Consider the following 21,729-nt stretch of genomic DNA (forward strand, 5'->3'; position numbering starts at 1 on the left):
CCAGAGATCCGAAGAGAACATGCACCAAAATCATCTGGAGAGCCATCGTAACTGCTAGCGAAGGGGATTGTTAAGTTCCCAGCTAGGTGGCTGTAGACCATTGATAACTGATGCTGGCATCACCCTGCATGACACAACTTGAGTGGTAAACAATACCCAGAGGCAGTACTGGATACAGAATGAAGCCTTTAAGGTTTCTATGAACTGTTGACACACATTACAGATCATGCCAGCAAGTTAACCAAAAGGCATGCTGTCAAAACCTGGAAAGTCAATTTACTATTTAATTACAGCGCTGTAAAATTATGTGCATGTGCTGGATTTAAAGGTTTAGTGGCCGTGAAAGCAATAACCCTCACTACTGGTACAGGATCAAAAACTGGCCTACTTGAGGGAGTTCTTAATAGGGCTTTAAACGGCCTAAGGTCTCACTTTCTCCCCGATTTCGGCTTGGATTCCTGCAGGAAGGAGCTCCAGGTCTTGCTCCAGAGCACAGGCCTCTAGCACCCTTTGGAACCTCAGCTCATCCAGATCAGAGCCAAACAGTATGTTATCCTTTAGAGTGGCATTCTGAATCCAGGCCTGTTGGGGCACATACGCCACACTTCCCTGACAAAAGAGAAGAGAAGAGAAGAGAAGAGAAGAGAAGAGAAGAGAAGAGAAGAGAAGAGAAGAGAAGAGAAGAGAAGAGAAGAGGTTACCACTGATAGCTTCTGCACCCGATCAGGTGTAAGTGATTTACTTAAAACCACAGCTGTGAAAAAAGTGGAATGACACTCGGCAAAGGATTCAACTCATTTAAAAGCTTTTCTGCAAGTCAAGAAGAGAGACAGATGGTGACTCATTGAGAGGGAAAGAAAAAAACTCTGCTGGGCTCAGAAAGCCATTCAGGATAAAGCTGTTATCTGCCTGCTTCCTAAAATAGCAGTACTTGCTCTGCCTGATTACCTTGATATTGACGGAGCCGGAGAGGTTGTGCATTTCTCCCAACAGAGCTGAGATCAGAGAGGACTTGCCTGATCCTACAGCTCCCACCACTGCTACCAGACTACCCGGATTAATGTCCAGAGACACGCTGAGAAAACGAACCCATACAGGCATAAATGTAAAAGGCATAACAGACAGCACTAATTAATAAAAGGAGTGAGTCAACAAACTGATAACTGGCGTCTATTCCCATCATTGTGAGATAAGGAGAGAGATATTTAGGAGCTCGAGGTTTTAGTGATTTATTTCAAGTGACAGTTCTGAACAGAAAATCTACACATTTTGCCTCTTACCTCAAATGCAATCAATCTGCCAAGATTGTACTGCTACTATTGTGACATTTGGAGATTAATATGTTGAGTTTGGCTAGAAAAGCTCTTAGCGTAGCGCATAAAACATCAGGTTACTACGCCTTCTACGCTCATTGTCCACTTTATCAGCTCCACTGACCGTATAGCTGCACTCTGTAGTTCTACAGTTACAGACTGTAGTCCATCTGTTTCTCTGATACTCTTACCCTGTTCTTCAGTGGTCAGGACCCCCATGGACCCTCACAGAGCAGGTACTATTTGGGTGGTGGGTCATTCTCAGCACTGCAGTAACACTGACGTGGTGGTGGTGGTGTGTTAGTGTGTGTTGGGCTGGTCTGAGTGGATCAGACACAGCAGTGCTGCTGAGTACAGTCCACCAACCAAAAATACCCAGCCAAAAGCGTCCTGTGACCACAGATGAAGGACTAGAGGATGTGAAGTAATCTCAAATACACATATTTATGTACATCCTGATACGGTATGACATACTGCAAGCTATAAAAAGGTACAAATGCATGCAGTAGTGGCCATTTCTAGGTCGAAATGTAAGTTTTTGACCACAGAAAAGCTGCTAGCTGGTGTTTTTTTTGGCAGTTGGGCCATTAAACTTAGCCACTACCATGTGAGCGTCACTGCTGTGTTGAAATATTCCACCTAAAACAGCTGGTTGACCAGTGGCCTTGGGCTGCAGTCACACCTCACAAAAAGTATGTCCACAATATCAAAAATGGGGGAGTTTTGTGTCTAAAACAGGAACACATATTGACACGGCATCATGCAATAATGTTCAAAACCAATTCCAAACACACTACTGATGATTACGGTCCTAGATAATGCCCAAGTTACAGCACTACAGCGTATATGCCTTTAAATGAATAAACAGGCCATTTCAGACAATAATAATCTTTAGATGGAATTTAGATGGAAGGTGGGGAATTTCTGATTGCAGAGCACTTGTACAAGAATAACACCACCAGTCAGACCTATTCAATGCCCTCAGCCTTCACAATGACAGAAAATGAAATTATGCTGAAATCTGTGCTCAAACAGACATGGTCACCTGCCAGGCAACAGCAATGCAGCAAAAGTCCGCCACACAATATAGGTGTGCAGGACAACGAGAGCAAACAAGAGGCACTGCTGTCTCTTCTGTTTCCTATACAGGCCTAACACAAGAAAGCAAAGAACTTACTTCTTAAGAAAAGGCTGTCCGTTCCTTTCCCAGGTGAAGGTCCCATCTGTCACACTCACGGCAGCACCTGATTATTGTTATTAGAAGGGACACACTCAACGTTAGCACTGTTCGCATGTAGCTGGTACATAAAAGAAAAACAACTCACAAAAACCCCCAGCCTGTCAAAACAAGAAATATATATTTAGCTCAATGCGATTTTTCTGGTAAAGGCAGCTTGAAACAGTAGTGGTGGGTGGAAAGCTGCCAGGAAAAACACAATATCCATGTTTCTCCATGTATTTTAGCTTGTGTGTGAGATACTAGAGGGCTGTAAGAATCCCAGATGTTACCTGAACTGATTTCCTCATTTGCATTACAGTTTGTAAGGAGGCGACTTCAAGCAAAACCAAAAATAAGAGTTGTGACCGCTGTTAAGAGTTAAAATGCATCAATAACTGCTCAGTTACTGTCGGAACAGCCTGTCCTCAGTTCACTATGTTTGTGTTGCCACGTCTGCCTACATAACGAGCCAAAACATTATGACCACTCACAGATGAAGCAAATAACATTGATTATCTCGTCATATACATTTACATTTACGCCTCTTACCCAGACCGACTTTCAATTTGATCATTTTTAGACAGGGAGGTGAAAGCAGTGTTAGGAGTCTTGCCCAAGGACTCTTATCGGTATAGTGTAGGGAGGTTACCCAGACAGGGAATTGAACCCCAGTCTACAACGTAGAAGGCAGAGGTGTTACTCACTACATCATACCAACCTTGGAATAACAGTGCTTGTCAAGCTGGGAAATATTAGATGTCAAGAGAACAGTCGGTTCTTGTAGTCGAAGTGTTCACTACAGGAGAAAAGCATAGGTGTGAAGCTCTGACAAGGGCCAAATAGTTATGGTCAGATGGCTAAGTTGGGGTATCTCTGAAATGGCAAGTCTTATAGGGGGCGGTCAGCAGTAGTGAGTACCTACCAAAGGTCTGAGGTGGGACAAACCACGAACCAGTGACAAGGTGTTGGGTACCAAAGGCTCATCAATGTGCTAGAACAGCAAAGTCTGGAAAGGCTACTGGAAATTCAAAGAAATTACTAATGATGGTTACGAGTGGAACGTCTCACAACACACAGTGCATCATACTCTGCTGCATATCAAGCTGCATTGCCACAGACCAGTCAGAGTGCCCATGCAGACCACTGTCCACTGTCAAATGGACCCGAGGACACAAGGGTCAGACCTAGACCATGGGGCAATTAAATAAGCTTGCCTAGACAAGCCGTTGGAGGACGTGTGATGCTCTAAGCAATGTTCCGCTGGGAAACTCTGGGTCTGGCATTCATGTGGACATCAGTTTGACACGTGCCACCTACCTAAACATCACTGCAGACCAGGTACACCTCTTCTTGGTGATAGTATCCCTGAAGGCAGTGGCCTCTTTCAGCAGGATCATGTGCCCTGCCACACTGCATACTTTGTTCAGGAATGGTCTGAGGAACATGAACAGTTCAAGGTGTTGCCCTGGCCTCCAAATACCCTAGACCTTAATCTGAGTGAGCATCTGTGGGACGTCCTGGAACAACAGTTCCAATCCACAGTGGTGCATACCCTGCGACAAACAGGACTTAAGGGATCCGCTGCTAATGTTTTAGTGCCAGATACTGTACCAGAGAGCAGAGGTCAGAGGTCTTCATGAGTCCATGCTTTGGTGGATTGGAGCTGATTTGATGGAATGCGGAGGACCAGCAACATACCACACCATAAGGGTCATAATGTTTTGACTCATCAATATATAATCAGCTATTTAACGTACAGCAGCTCAGCCCTGCCTTTCATGCCAAAATTATGAGGAGCTTGTGTTTCTTGTGTATCGTGAAAATGTTTTCAAGTAACGTGATGTTATATTTTTGCCACCCTCAGCCACCCCCGAGGCCAAAAACACAAAGTTGGATAACATTTTTTTTATATAATGTGTTTCTTGTTTTTTTTTTTAGAGGGACTGGTTTGCAGCCTTTCAGTTCAACTCGGGACTTCTGTACAAAAAAACATGGGCTTTTCTTTCTTCAAAAACAAGACACTGTTTCATCAAATTCAAATCATAATAAACCATCTTTTCTACCTACAAAAGCAGATGCGAAAGTCTGCATTTTTGAGAAATAATCAATGCAAATGATGCCATGCTTAACAACACCTTCAAAAGGCTAAATCTACTTTTAAAGACTTCTAAACACGTTGACAGACGTTAAAAACACTCATTACATCTCTACAGTTCAGAAACGCACTGTGGCTGTTGTCATGGTTCACAGCGTTAATGTCCAGGTCATCTCTGCTTAGAAACTTCTCCAGTCTTCTCTTAGATACGGACATCTGAAAATAGACTCAGCAAGAGGGAATGAATGAGCGTACAAGTGAAACGAGAGAGAGAGAGAGAGAGAGAGAGAGAGAGAGAGAGAGACATAAACACACAGAGAAAGACAATCTCAGATCCCGAAGCTGGAATGTCTAACACTGAGATTTAAATGCAACACAACTGTTAATGCAGTTTTAAGCTTACTTATACTGTGGCACAGCAAGTTTGAAAATGATGGTAATTTTTGTAGGAGACTCTCCTTTCAGAGTTTCATGAAAGCATGAAACTTTTTGTTTTGTTTCTTTAAAAAAAAAGACAAACACAACTGCATTTACATATTGCAGCTATGCTTTGCAACCAGTCTCATAATCATTGATTTGCTTGATGGGACCAGGTTGAAGATACAATAAGTACTGAGAGAGGCTATGGGCGGGGTCCTGCATCAAGCCAAGGAGAGATGGCTGAATGGACAGTGGTGGACAGTAACTAAGTAAATGTAATTGGTTACTGTACTTAAATACGTTTGGCCTGTATCTGTACTTTACTGAAGTTTCTCCGTTCTGGGCAACTTTTTCCTTTCACTCCACTACATTTCAGAGTCTAATATCCGACTTTTTCCTCCTACATTTTGAGAAATCTGTCGTTCCTTTTGGTTTCTGTGTGTATAAAAACGTAACATGTCAAAACGAAAGAAGCGCAAAGCCAGAGCACCAATCAGGGCCCAGCGGTCACTTTGTTTAGAGCTGGTTTTGACCTGTTGGTCAGACCGACCCAGTGCAGCACGCGGTTCAACGTCAGCGCAGCAGCGTAAAACTTTGGGAGAGTCTGTTCAACATAAATGATGAACTAACCTAACTTTGTGTAAATAGAGCTCAATATAGAAATATGTCCACATTTGCAGTCGAGACTGACGCGGCTTTTTTCTGAATTTCTACAAACACCATTTCATTTTATAGTAAATGAGTTTGGGCTGGTTTATGTTTATGAACAGACGCCTACAGATCAACATAGTAAAGGAGCTCATCTGTGATCCTGAGTTTAAAGCCAGTTTTTATTCAACTTAAACTTGGAACTAAGTTGTAAATAAATCTGAAACTGAAACTTTGCTTGTGTGTAAAAAGTGATTTCAGAGCCACTCGGTTCTCCCTGATGGAAACTGTTTACCTTCAGTGTTTTGTGCTTCTGATCATTTTAATAGACGTCAGCGTCACTAATTAATGACGTTCTATTAAAAGACTGGTTTACCAAGAGAGACGCTGGAGGACTTTCACCTGAAATGAGTTCATGAAGCCAGTCTGGTTATAAAAATGATAACAGGACATCAGAGCCAGAATTACTCTTTTAGTACTTTTACTTTATACTTAAGTACATTTGAAGGTAAATACTTTAGTACTTTTACTCCAGTGGAGGTCTAAAGGGAGGAACTTCTACTTTTACTGGAGGAATATTTTACCTTGGGTGTCTCGACTTTAACTCAAGTACAGGGTTTGTGCACTTCATCCACTGCTGTGAATGGATGACTGCATGGATGGCGCTGTTACCTGCACCATGGCAGAGATCAACAGAGGCAGCATTCCTAGAGGAGCACGCAGGATGTTGAAGAGAGAAATGGAGGTAAAAGTTTTCTCCGCATCCAAGACGTTGTTTGGACTGACGGACACAAAAACTGCAAAAGTTGCCAAGGACACCTGCAAAACATAAAACCATAAATTAGATTCATATAATGAGAAAAAAATCATCTTCATTTGGCAAGTACCAGCTGTACCAGGTGTTTTGGCTGCTGGTGTTAAAGTGGTCACTGTGAATTCAGGAATCAAGACATCTACTGATTACTTTGACGATTAATTGAGCAATCGTAATTATTTTAAAAAGCTAAACTATCACAAAGGGGAGGTGCTGGTGCAGGGTGTACATGCAAGATAGGACCCTACCTGAAACGATGACATATAAACTGAGACCACACAAAGGATCACTTAAACAAGAGGGATGTTCATTCAAGAGATGAGCCTAGAAAAACCTGGACAAGGCCGGAAAACAAACTAGGCGGGACTTGGGATGAGACAGGAGGGCGAGAACCCTGGAAAAGGTCCTCTAGAGCACATGCAGCTCTAGAGGTGTGAAACCAGAGGCAGGGCCACATTTGCTGGTGCTGGGATCAGAGTACGAGTGGTTCTCTAATCACGCTGCTCTTTATCCTTCCTCAGTCACACAACAGAGAAAAGCTGCTCCATGTCCACTTCATGTATGAACAAGACATAAACGGTATATTACATTTATGTACATACATTTATGGCCATTATTACACACAACCTGCACCCACACCGACCCTGTTTGGATAAGATTGGACACCCCGATCTAGGAGATGAAGAATATTTAAATCCTTTATTTCGTCGAGAATGTTGTCGGTTTCAGTGTCGCTCCAAAAGTGTTCGCTTATTTCCGGTGCCGCCATCTGTTTTCACACAATGCGCAAACTGAGAAATCTGAAAGAAATCAGAGTAAGAGCTCACAGTGCTGAGAAATCTGAAAGAAATCAGAGTAAGAGTTCACAGTGCTGAGAAATCTGAAAGAAATCAGAGTAAGAGCTCACAGCCCTGAGAAATCTGAAAGAAATCAGAGTAAGAGCTCACAGCGCTGAGAAATCTGAAAGAAATCAGAGTAAGAGCTCACAGCACTGAGAAATCTGAAAGAAATCAGAGTAAGAGCTCACAGCACTGAGAAATCTGAAAGAAATCAGAGTAAGAGTTCACAGCACTGAGAAATCTGAAAGAAATCAGAGTAAGAGCTCACAGCACTGAGAAATCTGAAAGAAATCAGAGTAAGAGCTCACAGCACTGAGAAATCTGAAAGAAATCAGAGTAAGAGCTCACAGCGCTGAGAAATCTGAAAGAAATCAGAGTAAGAGCTCACAGCACTGAGAAATCTGAAAGAAATCAGAGTAAGAGCTCACAGCACTGAGAAATCTGAAAGAAATCAGAGTAAGAGTTCACAGCGCTGAGAAATCTGAAAGAAATCAGAGTAAGAGCTCACAGCGCTGAGAAACCTGAAAGAAATCAGAGTAAGAGTTCACAGCACTGAGAAACCTGAAAGAAATCAGAGTAAGAGTTCACAGCGCTGAGAAATCTGAAAGAAATCAGAGGAAGAGTTCACAGCACTGAGAAATCTGAAGGAAATCAGAGTAAGAGTTCACAGCGCTGAGAAATCTGAAGGAAATCAGAGGAAGAGTTCACAGCGCTGAGAAATCTGAAGGAAATCAGAGTAAGAGCTCACAGCACTGAGAAATCTGAAAGAAATCAGAGTAAGAGTTCACAGCGCTGAGAAATCTGAAAGAAATCAGAGTAAGAGCTCACAGCACTGAGAAATCTGAAAGAAATCAGAGTGAGAGTTCACAGCGCTGAGAAACCTGAAAGAAATCAGAGTAAGAGTTCACAGCACTGAGAAACCTGAAAGAAATCAGAGTAAGAGCTCACAGCGCTGAGAAACCTGAAAGAAATCAGAGTAAGAGTTCACAGCACTGAGAAACCTGAAAGAAATCAGAGTAAGAGTTCACAGCGCTGAGAAATCTGAAAGAAATCAGAGGAAGAGTTCACAGCACTGAGAAATCTGAAGGAAATCAGAGGAAGAGTTCACAGCGCTGAGAAATCTGAAAGAAATCAGAGTAAGAGTTCACAGCGCTGAGAAATCTGAAAGAAATCAGAGGAAGAGTTCACAGCACTGAGAAATCTGAAGGAAATCAGAGTAAGAGTTCACAGCGCTGAGAAATCTGAAAGAAATCAGAGGAAGAGTTCACAGCGCTGAGAAATCTGAAGGAAATCAGAGTAAGAGTTCACAGCGCTGAGAAATCTGAAAGAAATCAGAGTAAGAGTTCACAGCGCTGAGAAATCTGAAAGAAATCAGAGTAAGAGTTCACAGCGCTGAGAAATCTGAAAGAAATCAGAGGAAGAGTTCACAGCGCTGAGAAATCTGAAAGAAATCAGAGTAAGAGCTCACAGCGCTGAGAAATCTGAAAGAAATCAGAGGAAGAGTTCACAGCACTGAGAAATCTGAAAGAAATCAGAGTAAGAGTTCACAGCGCTGAGAAATCTGAAAGAAATCAGAGTAAGAGTTCACAGCACTGAGAAATCTGAAAGAAATCAGAGTAAGAGTTCACAGCGCTGAGAAATCAGAAAGAAATCAGAGTAAGAGCTCACAGCACTGAGAAATCTGAAAGAAATCAGAGTAAGAGTTCACAGCACTGAGAAATCTGAAAGAAATCAGAGTAAGAGTTCACAGCGCTGAGAAATCTGAAAGAAATCAGAGTAAGAGCTCACAGCACTGAGAAATCTGAAAGAAATCAGAGGAAGAGTTCACAGCACTGAGAAATCTGAAAGAAATCAGAGTAAGAGCTCACAGCGCTGAGAAATCTGAAAGAAATCAGAGTAAGAGTTCACAGCACTGAGAAATCTGAAAGAAATCAGAGTAAGAGTTCACAGCGCTGAGAAATCAGAAAGAAATCAGAGTAAGAGCTCACAGCACTGAGAAATCTGATTGGTGAGCTAAAATCCAGCTCTTTATCGGATTACTTAATCCGATTCCTAAACTTTACTCTGATCTAAGAAATCAGAGCTGTTTACATGAATGTACAGGTAACTGCAGAAATCTGATAATGATCAGATTCCTGAACACATGTAAACACAGTGACCGAGAGAAGGACAAATTGAGACAAATTGAGGACGAGCAGGGAACCAGGGCAGGGCTTGGAGTGCAGCTGCAAGCAGCACAGTCCTTGACCACAGACAGGAGTCCGGCTACATCCTCTCAAGCAGGAGGAGGCAACCTAGTGGCTTTAAGCCACAGGTCATTGAGACTAATCGAGGCATTTCCCAACAATAAGGTCAACTGGTGTTCTCACTGTGGCTTGTTGAGGCAAAGGAGAGTAGAGAGGTTAGGCGAAATGGTTGGGGGGCGAGCTTCATGTCACTGATGACCACCATGTTTCAAACCCTGGGGCCAAGTTATTCCTAAACATACTTTCGGGTGTGTTATTGGCATTACCATCCCAAATTATTATCCAAAAGGTTTGCCTAGAGGACATGGAGCTTCAAAATAGCTGGTAACCTTTCAGGAATCAGTCCTTGTAAAATTTTAGGGTCTGGTCTTTCGTTCACACTTGGTACTAACATCCGTCCCAAGTGATCTAAGTGGACAGCAAGACACAGAGCTGTTTACATTTGGTCTTTCCACGTGTCCTGAGTGACCACAGCTGACCGTATTTTGCAGCTAGTTTTGCGCTGTGTTTGTTAGATAAAAATTTCCAGGTGAGTCCTTTTTAAGGGCTGTTGCAATGGCAGGTTTAAATGGCATGGATTGGTAATGTGACTAGTAAAAACATGGAAAAGGAGATTAGATATGCGTTCCTGACCACCTTCTAAGGTGGTTTGGGTGATCGGACAACAACGGGTCTCTGAGATGCACCGTACCACTTTCACGATGGGATCGCCCAGGACCAAAGAGGAGGCAGGATATATACAGGAGTTAGGAACTTAACACTGAGCAATAAACACAGAGTCAAGACATACAAACTGATATAAGAGCAGACAAAGGAACACTAACACTCCAACACCTGGGAAAGCAGATTCATTTAGATTAAGTGACCCTTATTAGTCCTACAATAGGAAAAATTCACCTCCACAATGTAACCCATCCATGCAGTGAAACACCATAGACATTAGTGAGCACACACACTAGGGGCAGTGATGACACTTTACCGGAGTGGTGGGCAGCCCTATCCGCAGCTCCCGGGGAGCAGTTAGGGGTTAGGTGTCTACAGTTGGCTCGGGGGATAGAACCGGTGGTCTTCCAGTCACAAGGCTGGTTCCCTAACATCCAGCCCACAACTGCCCCAGCTGCCTGGGACTAATAGCAAGGCAAGACTAGGGAGGAGAAACGGGAGGAGACTGTAGAGGGAGATGCCACAGAAGGGAAACAAAGATGGGCTTAACTGCACAACAACAAACAATGCATTGCCAACTAATGTAGGGTGATCCCAGACATTTTAGGCTCTTCAGAAATTCTAAAAAGATAATATCCTGAAAAAGTAAAGACTGTCTGGTCACCCCAACTAATGACCGCTAGGTTACCGAGGAAGTTATTACCAGTCAATGATATTTTATATCAAGTACATGAGATGAATCGATTAACTGTGGTAGCTGTAGATGGTGTCAACATTAATCCTGAATGCACACAATACACTCACCGGCCACTTTATTAGGTACAGTTGCTTGTTAACACAAATAGCTAATCAGCCAATCACACGGCCGCAACTCACTGCATTTAGGCATGTAGAGGTGGTCAAGACGACTTGCTGAAGTGCTGACCGAGCATCAGAACGGGGAAGAAAGGGGATTTAAGGGACTTTGAACGTGGCGTGGTTGTTGGTGCCAGACGGGCTGGTCTGAGTATTTCAGAAACTGCTGATCTGCTGGGATTTTCACGCTCAACCATCTCTAGGTTTCACAGAGAACGGTCCGAAAAAGAGGAACTATCCAGTGAGCGGTCAGTTGTGTGGATGAAAATGCCTCGTTGATGTGAGCGGTCAGAGGAGAACGGGCAGACTGGTTCCAGATGATAGAAAGACAGCAGGAACTCAAATAACCAACCAGAATCTCTGAGGAATGTTTCCAACACCTTGTTGAAAGTCTGTCAGGAAGAATTAAGACAGTTCTGAAGGCAAAAGGGGTGTAACTAATAAAGTGGCCAGTGCGTGTACATTGTTGAAGATCTGCAGCAGATGTTATACGCATTAACTTTGCAGATGTTAAACACAACAGTCCAACTGATCACAGAAGGTCATATGTTTTGAAAATGATGGCTAGGGGGTTAAAAATGCTGTGCAGGAAGCAATGCAGAGAGAAGCTGTGCAGGTATTCAGGCTGTTCAAGTAAAAATGAATGTGATAAACTGCACATAAATAGGGCTCTTATGCTCCATTTAATACAAGTGTAGAATTTAACAATACAGTAACACTACCCTAGGTCAGCCGTAATTATGCTTATTATGCACACTATACATGGTGGACCTGTGAATAAGCATTCAATCTTACCTATGGAAATGAACAGACTAATTCTGGACTTTTGCTTTAAGCCAAAGTGTTTAATATGTCTGTTGCATGGTGGTCTGTTAATTAGCCACTGCAGGATTTTCAAGTTGGTGTAAGTGTTATTTGTTCTTAATCCTGCTGGGTTGTGGGATACTTGAGAGAGCGGGTTTTAGCGTCTACCATGAAATGTAGCACAGCCATTAGTAAACGTCCCTGCTGTCTTGCTGAGTTTAGCAGCACTGGGTGGCAGTTTTCCCCTCGCTGGCTGTTCAATAAAAGAGCATTTGCCCACATGCCGAATGTTTCCGGCATCTTTTTCTATGCTAAAGATTAAGATTAAGTGACCCTTATTAGTCCCACAATGGGGAAATTTCACCTCCGCATTTAACCCGTCCGTGCAGTGAAACACCACATACATACTAGTGAACGCACACACTAGGAGGCAGTGAGCACACTTGCCCCGAGCGGTGGGCAGCCCTATCCGCAGTGCCCGGGGAGCAGTTGGGGGTTAGGTGTCTTGCTCAAGGACACCTCAGTCATGGACTGCCAGCTCTGGGGATGGACTGCCAGCTCTGGCCTAGTATCGGTCTGCAGCCCAGTGGTTGGGAAGCTCTATTTTAGATCACAAGATCACGGAAAAACACCTGGTGCTTGCAAACACCAGACTAGCGCAGTATGTGTGTGGCGGACTCACGAATGTTGGAGCACAGAAGAAAATGAAGGTGGGGATGGACGACAGGTAGGCCGATTTCCTCATGACTTGAAGCTCCTGCTCTCTGAAGCCCTGAATCTGAGCCTCAAAAGACGGCTCCCAGGCGTAGAGCTTCAAAATCTGCAGACAAGGACCGGAGGGCAGGGGCAAAAATGTAACCTCACAATATATGACGTCACAATATTTCCTTTTTCCTACATCTGATAAGCTGGATCACACAAAAAAAGAACCAGCAGAGCCACATTTAAAAAAATACCACAGAAAACTGTAAATACAGTGAGCCGCATTAAACATTTAACATCTTGCGCTGCTCTAAATTCAGTTAAACAGGACTAATTATGCTCACTTGGTCGTTAAATATGCAGCTGGTCAGAGTTCTGGAGGTAGTGCCAACATTCACGATACACACAGAACAAACACTGCGATGTAATTTATCATGATAATGATAACCATCATCGCATTGCCAAGCCCTAAAAGTGGGCATGACTTATGCTTTTATTAACTCATTAATCTGAGAGTTTTTATAATTATAAATAATTACATCTTACCTTGATACCACTGAGGATTTCATTCAGTATTTTCATACGTTTATCCTTATACGTCATGCTTTTTGCCTGTAAGAGATTGTTTTTATATATATATATATATATATATATATATATATATATATATATATATATGGGGAGATAAGAAAACATCAAAAGAAATCAAAGAATTAACACACATACCTGGAAAGACTTGGACTTGATGGCCAGTAGCCCATTGATGGGAACCATAAGCACCATGACCAGCAGGCCAGCCAGGACAGATGGCCCCAGCTCGACCCAGAGAAAACTTAAAGCCAGAGCGATCTGGACTGGACACGACCACAGGAGATGGATAAAGTTGGTGACCTCGTTGAAGCAATGAGCATCAGCGGATATAAGCGTGACCATCTGCCCGACGGTGGACTCTTTCCGAGCATCGTTAGAAAGCGTGAGAGCCTAGAAGGACCAAAGACAACATGATGGAACACTCTTAAAGATGAAGGGTTCTTTGGAGGTCACAAAAGAACCAAATTTTGGCTACTTAAAGAGCTTTTTAGTTGGTGGCTTTTTCACATAGCCACAAAATGCAATGTCTACCTGTTTTTTGGGTGGAGGTCCCTCAGCTGAACTATGCATTTGTTCTATAATGATCTGATGGAAAATAGTTTGACGGAAACCGAATTTTCACCTTTGTAGGTGAGCAAGCAAGCCAACATTCCCAAATGTATGTCTATTGTGTTTAAATACTGCTTTTACTGCAGGTGTTCCACGTAAATTGTTTTTGCAGCTGGGGTTCTCAACACCCTAGTTTCACCCCTCGTTGCTCACTAGCAGCTCAACGCAGAGTAACAACTTTTGCCCTAGTTAATCTGAAAATATGTGATCATATTAATTGGAAATATCTGAGCGAATTTGGCTTTCCTTGGGTGGACTGTCCACTATGGGGCCTGCAAAAAGAGGCTACAGATCCACTGTTGTAAACAAGATACACAAGGGTTTACAGAACCTCCACATGGTGTAAAGACTCTCCCCAAACTTGGGTTTCCAACCCAAGGACCTCTTATTTTCATGAGTGCCATACTTTATTTAGAAATACTTATGTAGCACCAGGTTGTCACTTTAGCGTTTATGAATTAAAAATCTTAGTGGGTCGCCTCACAGCGAGGAGGGCCTGGGTTCGATTCCCCGGCCGGGTGACCGGTGTCCTCTCTGGGTGGAGTTTGCATGTTCTCCCCGTGTCTGCGTGGGGTTCCTAAGGGTTCTCCGGTTTCCTCCCAAAGTCCAAAGACATGCAGTCAGGCCAATTGGACATGCTAAATTGCCCCTGGGTGTGAGTGACTGTCTGTCTCTGTCTGTCTACCCTGCGATGGACTGGCAACCTGTCCAGGGTGTATCCTGCCTGGTGTATCCCGATGACCGCTGGGATACCCTAGGAGACCCTTAGGGAGAAGCGGCTTAGAACATGGATGGATTAAAAGTTTACTTTCCTGAAAAATGGACATCTATGCCACCAGCATTGTGGATGACCCCCCACCCATCCCTCACTCCCTCACATGGACTTTTCTCACTGTAGGTACCGGAGCATCCGTGCCACCACTTGCCAGACTGTGCAACAGCTTTGATCCTCAAGCGATCAGGTTTTTAAACTCACAAGGACTGAACTTGTACATAGACGGGATGACAATAAAAGCCTCTTGACTTGACTTGACTACTTCATTCAATTAAAAACAGCATTTTCACTGCAATGCGGCGTTCGAGCACTACTTAACCAAGCCTGCATCCACATAGTTCATTGAAGCCTCCTTTACTATCTTTTTCCTTGAGTCGGCACTTAATTTTTGAAAGATACATTCAAGTCCAACTGTTCAGAACCCACTGCATCATGACAAGCTCCCTAAAAAGATCACAGTTAGTGAAAAGAAAATCACATAAACAAAACTCAAGTACTCACTATTCAAATTCACATGGTTCGAGCATTTGCTGATTTAATCCCGCCATCTGCAGAACGTTAATTAACTACATTAGCTTCATAGTGTTAGAACCGTTTGATGATGCTTTTAAGTTCTATGGTTTGACCTCAACACCAAAACTCAAGTGACCACAGAGACTAGGTCTGTACTCAGAAGGTTGTTCCCGTTTATTGATCAGAATCGCAGAGTTTATATACACACAAATGGCATGACCATCGCGTGATCATGCGACAAGACAATAGAGAGAGAGGACTGGATGAAATAGTTATAGGTGGACAAGGGCCCCCAAGGACGTTTATGACGTCTGGGTACACGGAGCCCAAACAACAGACAGTGTTAGAAGATTGCTGATTGGATATCATTGTCACTATGAGTTACAGCCAACCATAAAACCCATAAGTCATGATATAGTCATGATCAATTGGGCATTGATCAGTATGGACTGTATGTATACATTAGGATCTAACACATAGCTCATGTCCAACCCAAATGGACAAAATATTATGGACACATGGACCGTGAAAATGCAGATATGATTTAATATCTTGTTTATGTGACACTTTTGTTAAAATGACATGCAACCGAAAAAATATAGTAACAATTACAAATTTGTTATAAAATATATATTTAACAAATGCATTTTTTGGCCAGAAATTTTGGAAATTATTGGAAATGATTGGAAAATACCATTAAAATGTGTTTAAAATACATTTTTGGCCAATTCCATATTTGGAATACATTCTTACCATATGGGAAAACTAAAGAAGTGTCTCATCGACTACACTTGGGGTTAAAAATGGCCATTTCGGTGGCTATTTCCACTATTTTCGCTTCCGATACTGGGAGCTGGTTACACCTTGCATTTCATGTGTTTCACGTCCAGATCGTACCTGGATATACTTGGGATGTGTTCCATTTACTCCTGAACCAGACGAATTCCAATTCAACTCTTTTGCCATTACGATACAAAATCTGGAGAGTGCAAACTTGCTTTTGGGAAAACTCCAGCTTGATGTATCCCCCATCTTTCATTTCCTTATTTATCCTCTAGCTTTTAGTGTAGCACTCCTTGCTCACTTTACTTCATGTGAATATGGTTGGTTAGTGTAGTGGGTAACACCTCTGCCATCTACGCTGTAGACTGGGGTTCAATCCCCACCTGGGTAAACACCCTACACTATACCAATAAGAGTCCTTGGGCAAGACTCCTAACACCACCTTCCTACCTGTGTAAAAAACAATCAAATTGTAAGTCGCTCTGGATCTGCGGCAAATGTAAATGTAATGTAAATGAATACTGAAAACAGAGTCCATTTAGGCTTGCGTTAGATCGGACTCTGAACAAGGTTCAGTGATCCGATCGCAATGTGTCCTGGGGACATTTACACCTGGCTTTTCATGTGTTCAAATGAAATTCAAACACAAGGTACAAGGCACAAGGTGTAAACAGGCCCTTGGATTATCCGCCTGTACCAATAACACCTCAACCATTCTTCTTTAAAAACTACTCAGCTATAAAATGAGCTATTTTTAATTAAGATGAGCATCTAAAAGCAAGCTAGGTGTCCTCAACCTACTCCAACACTTAAATAGTCTACAGCAGGGGCTGCAACCCAAATGCTAAGAAAAGCTATTTTATCCTTTCAACAAAAATCAAACCACCTTGGGAGCCACAACATTTTATATCCATTTACCTTCTTGGCTGTAACTGTGTCTCAGTATGTGTTAATGTCCTAGTACAGGCTGAAAAAATGACTGAAAACGAAAAACACAGATTTACTTTGCTCTGCTTTAAGCTTCGGCTCAGCTGTATCCGCTTTTCTCACATCTCCAGCAGGAAACTTTTCCTCCAAAGTAGAACAGTTTTCTTGTCAAACGGCTTCCAACATTCAATTTATTTTACGAGGCTGAAGTCGCTTCTCATTCAAATTTTCCCGTTACACCTTCAATGTAACTTTAGGTGCCAAAACGTAGCTCTTGCACCATTTAAGGTGGAACGGGAGAATTCGAACAAGAAGCTGTCAAATGAGAAACGACTTCAGCCTCGCGACTTTTTGGCGTTTGACAGTTTCAACGTATCGGGAAGCCGAAGGGATTATAAATGCAAAGCTGTGTTGCCATGGTGACCAGCAGGCTGTGCACCAAACTTCAGGGTTAAAGGGTGAATCAGCAGTTCTACACTAACTCCAGAGTTTAAGACCATTTACTGTTAAACTGTGTTGAACGATCAGCAGAGCTTTATTTTACTGTAGAGGAGGATTATTTTAGTTTTACTTAAAAAAATCTTATTCTGCTGTGGAGGGCAGGAAAGCTCTGGAGCCACACGTTGCTGACCACTGCCCTATAGGAAGAACTACACATCTAACATCATCGATGCAGGCATGTGCTCTTTCAGGACACATTTGTTACAGCATTGAATTAGATCGTCTGATATGCAACCTAGCAATTCACTGCTGACATCAGTCTGATAGCCATCGATACAGATATACCCTCTCTATTTGGGGTAAGGGGAACTGGTGAGTTTGATTTTTGACATGAAGATGATCAAATTTATTACATCATAATTTGCACCGTATTGAATGCGTACTCAATAACTGTATTGAGCAGCAAGGACATGCTTTCAGCCACAGTCACGAAAACACCAATTTTAGCTGGTAATAGTCTCTTTATATCTGTAGCTGAATCTCTCATTCTTGTTTTGTTAGGAAGAGGAGACGGAAGAAGCAACGCATGAAAATATCACCTTTTTATAAACAGCTGCAGTGATGGCAGCACGCACTCTCATCCCCAGCTTGAAGCTTCGCAGAGTAAACTGCTGCAGAAACATGGAGTGTATGATTGCTACGAGAAGCAGCAGTGAAGCATACAGGTACCCCTGCCAAGCGTGCACGGGCTTGTCCTTCGTGAAGCCTATCAAAAGCCTGGGAGAAAGCAAAACGCATTTTTAGAGACGGATAATAACAAAAGCTGTGTCGTTATTGTATATATCTAGTTTAACCTAATGAGACGATTCAAACGGACTGAATACGAACCCATTCATAGTTTGACAGAATGCAAAAACACAAATAGGTAGCGTTATTAAAAATGTAAACGATGCATATAAATGGGTGTCTATCAGGATCTTTATGTAGAAGTCAGCAGAAAAATTTGCAATATGCATTACAAAATTGCCTGTCGCTGCCAATTTATCAACAAGTTACGTCTCAACAGGTGATTTTATTCACGGAATAATTCAGTGTCATCGAGTCATTGTGGCATCCCTAAAGCACGGCTTTAATAACAAGGTCAGTTCTGCTGAAGAAGGTAATAAAACTTGGTAGAACATTGAAGAAAAATGAAGTGTCGCTTTTATGATGGACGTTAAGGAGAATTACTGGGCGGTTAAGATTTACAGAGTCAGATGTAGTCAAAAAAAACTGCTTATTCACCGGCAATTCGAGTCAGTGTGACAAACCATTTCAAGTCTAGAGTTCACGCTGTTTTGCGATGCTATTCAAATGTATTTCCTTTAATACACATTGGCATTCAACCTACAGTGACGGTGAAACCGGCCACTCTTGGCCACGGATGCAGCATCCATCTGCAGTCAGGAGTCCAAAGGAGCGTAGCTAGCCTCACTCTCTATGGGTGGGGAGGACGGCCCTTCCTCTCCCCCTCATCTCTCAGCCTGATGCTAGCAAACGTGGGTGCCTTTTAGCTAATTTTACACAAACTAATATAAAATTACACCATAGCTTCATTTTCAGATCCTCAGCCGGCTGCTTAGGCGAGGCCCTGGCGGTTTGAAGAGCCATAGGATTTATGGCCTGGTCATCACCTGACCATTCCTAGCGATGATTTAGGAGTTCTCAGACTTCCTAACTGGAAGGGTGTCCAAACGTTCACGTTTTCACTTTTAAGTTGATCGTATATGAAGCAGCCGTGCGTTAACGTTTTGAAATTGTTTGCATATTTTCACTCACATCAACAAAAAATGTACAGATGAGGCAAAACTTTTGCACACAATTGTAAACGTTTGAAGCTGCTTCACAGACGTGCTTTTAGATTTTGATGTCTTTCCTACGTCCACAGCTATTGCATTCTCTCATTTTATGGTTTTATATCTACATGTGATTCGCAGCATGCCTTATATTTCATAATAATGTTATTAAGGACATCTTTGAATTTGCTTTAGTGTATCTAGCAGGACTGCAGACTATAGAATAAAACACCGGTGTGACTAAATATAGCGATTGCTATTTCCTTTGAAATGTTTTTAAAACACACTGGGGAGTCATAGTTAAAGATCGGCCTGTATCTTAAGGAGAACAGAACGCAGTTAAAAACAGTGAGCTTGGTCCCAGGGCTCGTTTGCACTCTCCTCCAAGCGTGTTGAGGCCACATCAGCAGCATTTTGTAAATATCTGTTGGTGATTCACCGTCCCGGCTTGGGACCCAGCAAGAGGACGGAATTTAACATGATTTGAGAGAAAATGTACTTTTCATCAAATTCGAATTGAAAAAAAATGCATCAATTAAAGTTTAGAATCCATTATTTCTCTGCTTGCTCCAATGAGCTATGAATAAGAGGCAATTAATATAAAACTATGCCATGTTGTGCTATTTCCTGCGATAACGGCACATCTTCGGCCAGTGGTCACAACCCAAATGTTAAGAAGAGCCATTTTGTCCTTTTAGCGACAATAAAACCACAATATTTTATATCCATTTTACCATCTTGGCTGTAAATGTGTCTCTGTGTGTGCTGATGTGCTAATATAGACCAAAAAACACAACGATAACAAACTTACCTTGCTCTGCTTTAAGCTTCAGCTCAGCTGTAGATGCTTTTCCCGCATCTCCAGCAGGAAACTTTACCACAGAAATGGAGCGCTGCCTCGTGAAATGTGTCTCAACGCTTGATTTTCTTTTAGCAGACCGAAGTCGCTTCTCATTCACCAGCTCTTGTTCGATGCAGGCACCGTTTAAGGCGGAACGGGAACATTACAATGAGACGTTGGTGGATGAGAAACTGACTTCAGCTTCACGACTTTTTAGCGTTTGTCAGTTTCTCGTTGCAGATTAAACGTATCAGGAATCCAGCTGGAGTGACTATAAACACAAATAAGTCCATTCGTCTCTAAATTATCGATGTCCGTCTTAAATCTCTCTCTTTGCCGTTTCGTAGCTACTAGCTGGGCGAGACTGTTGTCTGTGTTGCTATGGTGACCAGCCGTCTGCGCTGATCTTCAGGGTTAAAGGGTGAATCAGCAGTTCTACATTAACTCCAGCGTTTAAGACCGTTTACTGTTAAACTGTGTTGAAGGATCAGCAGAGCTTTATTTTACTGTAGAGGAGGATTATTTTATCTTTACAGATCTAATTCGGCTGTTGAGCCGCAACTGGGCAGTAAAAGAGTCACGTGCTGCCTGTCCTAAGGGTTAATATCAACCTTTTATCAACATTGAACGCATTTTCCCGCTCTTACATCAACAATAGTTTGAAGATACCATCAGTAAACCAGAGTTCAAAGTCGCAGGAAACAACTGCGAAGTCATGTGACGCAGACAACGTGTTTGAAGCAAAGGGACACATTAGCCAAGTTACACGGCTAAGGCACTGAGAATTGCGCATAACCTAAACACAGCACAACTGTCGCAGAAGGGTATCTGAAGCAACACTGGGGATAGGAGGACAAGGTAGAGGTAATAAAGAAGTAAACTGAGCCAGGGACAGTAATAAACTCAGGAACATCCCACAAGCACAGCTCACTCACTTGAGAAGCTGCGGACTCACGAATGCCAGCAGGTCTTGCAGCAGTTTGAAGAAGGCCGACTCTATAAGTACCCATTTAAAGGTCTTTGCGATGCTGGGCACCAGCCAGGAGTGAGGATAATTTGTTTCGCCATCCTCCTTCTTCTCTATTTTGCTCCTCTTTTCGCTCTGCTCCATCTGAAAGACAAGAAAGTGAAGCTTTAGGAAACAGCTGTAAATACATTTTACCTAAACTTATTTCTTAAACCTTTAATAAGCGCAATAAGCGCATGTCGCCGGCTTCAGAGCCATCATAATGAGCGCAATGAATGAGCTCATTGTCTTCCAGTCATTTTATGCCACTCCAAAATGTCTAATTTGGGTAATGAGCCACTTCGCTTAGTCAAGCAAAGCTTACATTTTCACAAAAACGTCTACAGTTACACAGAATCATGTCGAATTAGCTGTGAATTCAGCTCAGTAGGCCTTGTTAATTAGCTGATGCGCTAAAGTCTGGAGTGCTTGGCACGGACACGTGCGCTAACATTATTAGCATTTATGCTAGCCTCCGCACTTTTTGCTCATGTTCTGACAGAAAACCAGAAACGGTTTGATTGTACATGATTCTGTCTAATTGTAGACGTTTTTATGAAGGTAAGAAATGTGAGCTTTGCTTGACTTCGACCCATTAATCTGCATAAAACGTAGACACAGACTAGCTAACTAGCAAGCAAAGTAGCTGATTAGCCAAATTAGGCATTTTAGAGTAGCGTAAAACGACCAGAAAGACAATTCATTCATAATTCGTGGGTCATTTTGACGGCTCTAGACCGAGGCGTAAAAAAATAACTTGAAAAAAATAACTAGAACTGTGAGCTGTGTG

The 21,729-nt window shown here is 42.5% G+C and overlaps 1 protein-coding gene across 1 annotated transcript in view; it reads right to left on the reverse strand.

Annotated features, from left to right (window-relative positions):
* Nucleotides 1-21,729, reverse strand: part of LOC108437856 (canalicular multispecific organic anion transporter 1-like) — a 73,919-nt gene that overhangs the window by 44,995 nt on the left and 7,195 nt on the right. The window contains exons 8-17 of the mRNA XM_037533030.1: nucleotides 20,869-21,044; nucleotides 17,857-18,034; nucleotides 13,345-13,599; nucleotides 13,165-13,230; nucleotides 12,599-12,736; nucleotides 6,368-6,514; nucleotides 4,759-4,843; nucleotides 2,491-2,557; nucleotides 949-1,075; nucleotides 433-609 (exon numbers count right to left, since the gene is read on the reverse strand). Of these exons, the coding sequence (XP_037388927.1) occupies nucleotides 433-609; nucleotides 949-1,075; nucleotides 2,491-2,557; nucleotides 4,759-4,843; nucleotides 6,368-6,514; nucleotides 12,599-12,736; nucleotides 13,165-13,230; nucleotides 13,345-13,599; nucleotides 17,857-18,034; nucleotides 20,869-21,044 (1,416 nt within the window). The remainder of the gene's footprint in view (nucleotides 1-432; nucleotides 610-948; nucleotides 1,076-2,490; nucleotides 2,558-4,758; nucleotides 4,844-6,367; nucleotides 6,515-12,598; nucleotides 12,737-13,164; nucleotides 13,231-13,344; nucleotides 13,600-17,856; nucleotides 18,035-20,868; nucleotides 21,045-21,729) is intronic.

Source organism: Pygocentrus nattereri, chromosome 22 (assembly GCF_015220715.1).
Source record: "Pygocentrus nattereri isolate fPygNat1 chromosome 22, fPygNat1.pri, whole genome shotgun sequence".
Lineage (NCBI taxonomy): Eukaryota > Metazoa > Chordata > Actinopteri > Characiformes > Serrasalmidae > Pygocentrus > Pygocentrus nattereri.